General features: G+C 43.5%; 1 protein-coding gene across 2 annotated transcripts in view; it reads right to left on the bottom strand.

Annotated features, from left to right (window-relative positions):
- Window positions 1–141: 141 nt before the first annotated feature.
- TMEM14A (transmembrane protein 14A) overlaps window positions 142–7,057 on the bottom strand; it is a 10,200-nt gene continuing 3,284 nt past the window's right edge. For both annotated transcript variants that reach the window (XM_029943844.1, XM_029943843.1), the window contains exons 4-6: window positions 2,863–2,964; window positions 2,228–2,315; window positions 142–319 (exon numbers count right to left, since the gene is read on the bottom strand). In XM_029943844.1, coding sequence (XP_029799704.1) covers window positions 280–319; window positions 2,228–2,315; window positions 2,863–2,964 — 230 coding nt within the window. In that variant the 3' untranslated portion in view covers window positions 142–279. The remainder of the gene's footprint in view (window positions 320–2,227; window positions 2,316–2,862; window positions 2,965–7,057) is intronic.

The following is a 7,057-nucleotide window of genomic DNA, read 5'->3' as shown; positions in this document are numbered from 1 at the left end:
ATTTATTTTGAGAGAGAGAGAGAGAGAGAGAGAGAGAGCACAAGTGGGGAAGGGGCAGAAAGAAAGAGAGAGAATCCCAAGCAGGCTCCATACCACCAGTTGCAGAACCTGATGTGGGACTCAAACTCACGAACTACAAGATCATGACCTGAGTTGAAGTCAGGCGCTGAACCGACTAAGCCACCCAGGCGCTCCTGAATTTAACTTTTAAATACAAAGTGTGTGCTTGGCCTGTTACAGTAGAATCCTATGAACTTAGTTTTCAGTTCCTCCAAATTTTCAGAGCAGCAGAATGACAAGTCTCAGAATCATCATGAGGCTGGATTAAAAGAAAAGCAAAGCAAAGGGCAGGTCACACTTACGTGGTATAAGACAGGTTCGTATATTCACCAAACCTGTGCTATTACTAAACTTTGGTTTCCCGGATTCTCCCTTGCTTCTCCATGCAGCAGGAACTTCTCCAACCTGGCTGAATTAGCTACTTTAAAATGCTGACTGCATGAGCAAACTCAGAACTCATTGTTCTGAAAATCTGAGATGAACCTTTATAAGAGAAACGTTTGGAAAGAAACACAAATCTTTCATAAGCTAGTAAAAGCAAGTGGCTTGAAAAAATAATTAAGGAGCAATTCTGGGGTGTTATTATTAAAATCTCAGCTACTTTCCATTGCTTTGGGGTCTTGTCTTCTTGACTTCTTGCTTCTGATTCTTTCTATCCCTAAGTATCATTTTTAGAACACAGACATCACTGGAAGGCAGTCCTTTGTAGTCACATTCCTCCCTGACACCCACCCCCAAGCAAGCCATAAACATTATACGTAGCCCCCCCTCCGAAATTTCTATAGTAAATCCGAAGAGAGAAAATTACTCATTGCATTACCACCTAGTGATAAATACTATTAACAGTTTGAAGTATTTCCTTCCTATCTTGTTTTTTTACACAGAATCTTTTGAGCTCACACTATATTTGGTTGTTTATTCTGGTTTTATCTTCTATTGTATCATTAAGATTTTCTATGCCACTAAATAGTTTTTGAAAACAGTACATGCAATGCCTGCTCAGTAGTAGTTCATTATGTAGACAAAACATGTGTTGAAACATTTCCTTATTGGTGAAATTTAAAAAAAATATTTATTTTGAAAGAGAGAGAGAGAGAGAGAGAGAGAGAGAGAGAGAGAGGGAGGGGGGACAGAAAGAGGAAGAGAGAATTGTAAGCAGGCTCCATGCTGCCAGCACAGAGCCCGACACGGGGCTGGAACCCATGAACCGTGAGATCATGATCTAAGCCAAAATCAAGAGTTAGATGCTTAACCCACTGAGCCACCCAGGCACTCCTTAAGTTGTTTCTAATTTTTTAATTCATCATGTGTTCCATTAGAAATGAAGTTGCAGGGGCACCTGGTGGCTCAGTGGGTTAAACGTCCAACTCTTGATTTTGGCTCAGGTCATGATCTCACAGTTCGTGGGTTCGAGCCCCATGTCAGGCTCTGGTGCTGGCAGCATGAAGCCTGCTTAGGACTGTCTCTCTCCCTCTCTGTCCCTCCCTTCTCCTCTCTCTCTGTCAAAATAAATAAATAAATATATATATATATATACAAAAGAAAAACAGGCCACCTCGGTAGCTCAGTTGGTTGAGCATCCGATGTGAGCTCAGGTTAGGATCTCCCAGTTGGTGAGTCTGAGCCCTGTATCAGGCTTGCTGCTGTCAGCCTGTCAGCGCAGAGCCTGCTTTAGATCCTCTGCCCGCCTCTTTCTGCCCCTCCCCCACTTGCACTCTCCCCAAAATAAATAAATATTTTTTAAAAAGGAAAGAAAAATAAAGTTGCAACAAACATCAGTCTTTGTGTACATTTCATTATTTCTTTAGACATTCCAAAGTAAAAAATTTAAAATGTGTAACAAAGAAAATGAAATGTTGAAAGCTTTCAACATAATAAAGGCAACTTCCAGGAAGAATTAAAAATGTCACCTATAAATTTTTACTTTATTCTGAAAAAGGTAGGTGAGTACATGTGATCAGACACTATAGCAACCCTACGTGTACTCCACAAAAACATTCATTGGTACATTGATACCAAAGCCTGAATGTGTATTTTAAGGTTTTACAGTCATGCTTATTGTCAGAAAAATTGCTTTGACCTTTCAAATTAAAACTGATTCCTGCTAAAAAGTCAGCACTTCAAAATGATGGCAGAAAAAAGTAGAGACCAAAATAGTTTTTCTTACCTTAAACCCGCAACCAGACCAGCTGGCATGATTTTCTTGGATCTCTTATACCTCACGCCCATTATGGTGGCCAGGAAGAAAGCTGTAACTACAGACCAGACCAAACCAATGCATGAACTGCAGTTTCAAACACATTCTCAAAGCTTGCTTATGAAAACAAATGCATATCATTTCAGCTTTTTAAAAATTTTTTCTTAATGTTTATTTTTAAGAGAGAGAGTGTCAGAACATGAAGGGAGAAGGAGCAGAGAGACAGAGAGACACAGAAACGGAAACAGGCTCCAGGCTCTGAGCTGTCAACACAGAGACCGACATGGGGCTCGAACACATGGACTGTGAGATCATGACCTGAGCTGAAGTTGGATGCCCAGCCAACTGACCCACCTAGGCGCCCCTAAATTTTATTTTTCTAGTAATAAGTTTCATAGAAATATGTTCTGTGTTTGAAGGCCTGGTAGCAATATCCTCGTTTTTGATTGGCTCTGCCTAGAAAGGAGTAAGAATTATGTTCAGTCTCGACATATGCATACGCACTTGCCATGTAACTGCATGTTTTCTAGGGTACCTGGCATGGGGTATCAAAATACCACTCCCAAGGTTCAACCCTTCATAACTGGAAAAAATGCCTTACTCACACAGTGACAGTTTTACATCTCGCTTGTCATTTGAGACTCGGTAAGCTCCATAGCCAGCCAAAAATCCGACAAAAAGACCACCGATCAAAGATGGAATACCACCTGGAAAAAAAAATGGGTTCAGAAAGAGAATCCCCAAATGAAAGGAATTCCTTCCATTCCTTCAAGTATGATATATGCACCTCCAAATGTATTTCTACTTGAGCACTGTAACTAGACAAAGCCAAATTAAATATCAGTCTACTCATGAAGTTTCTAAGATATGACTGTTTCCTGCTGAACCCCAAATGTAAGGCAGAGGAACCCCGAATACACAGCAATGTCAGGGTTAAACATGGCTTGAGAGAATAAGAAAGTCTGCCTGGTGGTAGCAGTTTTGACCTTGCAGCATGATCTTGGACAATTAGTTGACTTCTTCCCCCCACCCCCCGTTTTTCTTCTTGTCTCCATCTCCCCCTTCCCGCTTTTTTTCTTTTATAGTTTATTGTCAAGTTGGTTTCCATATAACACTCAGTGCTTATCCCAACAAGTGCCCTCCTCCATGCCCATCACCCTTTTGTCCTCTTCCCCTTTCCCATCAACCCTCAGTTTGTTCTCAGTATTTAAGTCTCTTATGGTTTGCCTCCTTCCCTCTCCTTAACTATTTTTCCCCCATGGTCCTCTGTTAAGTTTCTCCTATTCCACTTGAGTGAAAACATATGGTATCTGTCCTTCTCTGCCTGACTTCTTTTGCTTAGCATAATAACACCCTCGAGTTCCATCCACGTTGCTACAAATGGCCAGATTTCATTCTTTCTCATTCCCATGTAGTATTCCATTGTATATATAAACCACATCTTCTTGATTCATTCATCAGTTGATGGACATTTAGGCTCTTTCCATGATTTGGGTATTGTTGACAGCACTGCTATGAACATTGGGGTACATGTGTCCCTATGCATCAGCACTTCCGTATCCCTTGGGTAAATCCCTAGCAGTGCCATTGCTGGGTCATAGGGGAATTCCACTGATAGTTTTTTGAGGAACCTCCAGACTGTTTTCCAGAGCGGCTGCACCAGATTACATTCCCACCAACAGTGTAGGAGGGTGCCCATCTCTCCACACCCTCGCCAGCATCTATAGTCTCTTGATTTGTTCATTTTAGCCACTCTGACTGGTGTGAGGTGGTATCTCAATGTGACTTTGATTTGTATTTCCCTGGTGATGAGTGACACTGAGCATCCTTTCATGTGCCTGTAGGCCATTTGGATGTCCTCTTTGGAGAAGTGTCTGTTCCATGTCTTCTGCCCATTTCTTCACTGGGTTATTCGTTTTTTGGGTGTGGAGTTTGGTGAGTTCCTTATAGATTTTGGAACTGCCCTTTATCTGATATGTCATTTGCAACTATCTTTTCCCATTCTGTCGGTTGCCTATTAGTTTTATTGATTGTCTTCTTTGCCATGCAAATGCTTTTTATCTTGATGAGGTCTCAATAGTTCATTTTTGCTCTTGATTCCCTTGCCTTTGAAGATGTGTTGAGTAGGAAACTGCTGCAGTTGAGGTCAAAGAGGCTGTTTCCTGCTTTCTCCTCTAGGGTTTTGATGGTTCCCTGTCTCACATTCAGGCCCTTCCTCCATTTTGACTTGGATGCATCCATTTTTAGTTTATTTTTGTGTATTCTGTCTTTTTACTCTGAGGCTGTGATAGTAAAAATAGGATGCACCAGTATTTAAGCTCATGGAGATAGAAAGAGAAGTCCTGTGCATACCAAGCAATGGTTCTATGCTGAATATGTCACTCTATTCCTCATGGCTTCCAGACATGCTGTTCCTTGCCTGGACTGCTCTTCCCTGCACTGTTCACCAGGCCAACTGCCGCTCACCTCTAGATGTCTTTATAAATGTTAGCTCCTCAGAGATGTCTTCTCTGATTCACTATTTTGAATTTTTTTTAATGTTTATTTATTTTTTGAGAGAGAGAGAGTCAGAGTGCGACTAGGGGAAGAGCAGAGAGAGGGAGACACAGAATCTGAAACAGGCTCCAGGCTCTGAGCTGTCAGTACAGAACTCAACACGGGGCTCGAGCCCACGAACTGTGAGATCATGACCTGAACTGAAGTCAGCTGCTTAACTGACTGAGCCACCCAGGTGCCCCTCTGATCCACTATTTTGAATGAGGATCCCTGTCAAAGTCTCCCACTATTTGTCATCATATATTTGTACACCTGCCTGTACACCCCCCTGACTTGCTTGTGAGCACCATCTCTTTTCACTCACTGCTGTTTTCCAGGGCCAGACATAGTGCTGACTACTTGGCAGCACTAGGTAAATAATGACAAAACAAATGCCTAGGAACTCCCTGTTAGGGGTCATGTTTAAGCAGAAGATGTCAGATTAGAAAAGGGTTAGGGGATTTAAGCATCTTCAGAAACTCATGACTAGGTCACCTTAATTAAGGTGTCTTCTCATCTAGAGAGGCATGACTCTTTTCTGTACTCCCTGGAGATTTCTGCACTGCTAAGGTCCTCCGCACCTTAAGCACAGGGAGGCAGGAGTGGTGGCAGCTGACTGAGTCTTGGTGAGGTCAGGCAGCAAACAGTGGGGGTGGGCACACATGCCAACAGCCCCCGTGAATGAGAACCAGGAAGGCTCTGAGGGGGGATCTGTCCCACATGAAGAAGGAGCTGGGACCATGGGCTCTACCTCATAACAAAGCCATGGCTGGTGGAAGGGAGCAAGATCCTGCAAAAAAGCTCACTGTCTATGGGGGGAGGGGCAGTACAAAAAAATGAAGCTCCAAGCTCTGCCCTGCATGCCCTTCCTCCTGGTGCTGACCTGGTAGGGGAGTTTTCAAAGGAACTGAAAGGTACCCATGGGGGCCTCCCTCCCTCAGAGCAGGATACCAGCTCTCCTGCTCCCCTCTTCTCCAGAGGGGCTGCTGTGCCCTGACCTTGAACTGGAGTAGAAAGATGTGAAGCCAGGTTCCGTCCTGGTATTGGAGAAGGCTGTGAGCCTTCTGGCCATCTGTGGCTTTGGGCACTGGCCACCTGGCTCAGAAAAAGCCTCAAAATTGTAGTGTCTTCCTGGTTATGCACTCTCTGGGAACCTAAATGGGAGAGGGGTGAACCCAGAACTAGGTACTCAGCATCTTGCCACGGCGCTGCCTCTCTCCCTTTCTCTGCCCCCAGCAGGAAAAGAAACCTGTCAGTCCCTCACTTTGACCCACACTCTGTCTGGCAGCTGGTCTGGTGTAGGACTCAGATATACTTATCCTCTTACCAAACATCTTTTGGACATCACATGATTAACTGACCCAACATTATTCTTAATAACTATCCCTTGGAATGGTCTCCTGGCCCAAGTGCACAGGATTCATGTCTAGGGAAGATCTAAGTAAAACCAGAAAGAGTTGACTCACTTTACACAAAAGTTCTAAGACATCAGGGCCACAAGCAGCTTAGAACATAATACGGAATACAAAACTAGGAAAAGGTATTTTGGTCCACTGGCCCATAGACCAAAGCTGGCAGGACGGTAGCAGCAGAAACAAGGGTATTAAACCTCTCTTTTGGGCCAGGCACTATGTGAAAAGTGTTACGTGCATGATCTTATTTAATCCTAACTGATTAATATACGATTGAGGGATTAAACCCAAAAGTTAAAATAATTTACACGAGTATCCGAGCTAGTAAGCAGTAGTGTCAAGAGCAGAATCTAGAAATGCCTAATTCTGTGGCCTGTGCTCTTAACCTACATTCTAGGAGAGCAGCTTCTTTGTGATCACACGCCCCCAGGGGCTTCTGGCATCACTTAGTTGGGGGCTCTTGTAGGAGGCCAGGCAACCATACTGTGCAGCTGAGCAACAAGCACCTGGCCTCAGAGTCCTCATAGCGCTGTAATTTCATTTGTTCCCAAACGGATCAGGGTTAGAATGTAAAGTAATCCTTGTCTCTCCTCCCCTCCCCCACACCAGCTGCCCCAAAACACACACACACACACACACACACACACACACACGCTGCCTTCTTCCCACCCCTCTGTAAGGCAGGCACAAGTGTCCAGATGTGCTCTTCTGTTCTGTAACAAGAAGTTATTTAGACACATCTTTGACAATGAAAAAGTTTTTCAATAACAATCCTATCAGAATTTTAAACTGAGTCCTCCTTAAAGTAGATTATAAAACATGAACTTCTGAGTCTTGATTTACAGGTCTTTGG

This window comes from Suricata suricatta, chromosome 7 (assembly GCF_006229205.1).
Source record: "Suricata suricatta isolate VVHF042 chromosome 7, meerkat_22Aug2017_6uvM2_HiC, whole genome shotgun sequence".
Lineage (NCBI taxonomy): Eukaryota > Metazoa > Chordata > Mammalia > Carnivora > Herpestidae > Suricata > Suricata suricatta.
Note: the sequence above shows the minus strand (reverse complement) of the source record. Positions and strands in the feature narration are given on the sequence as shown.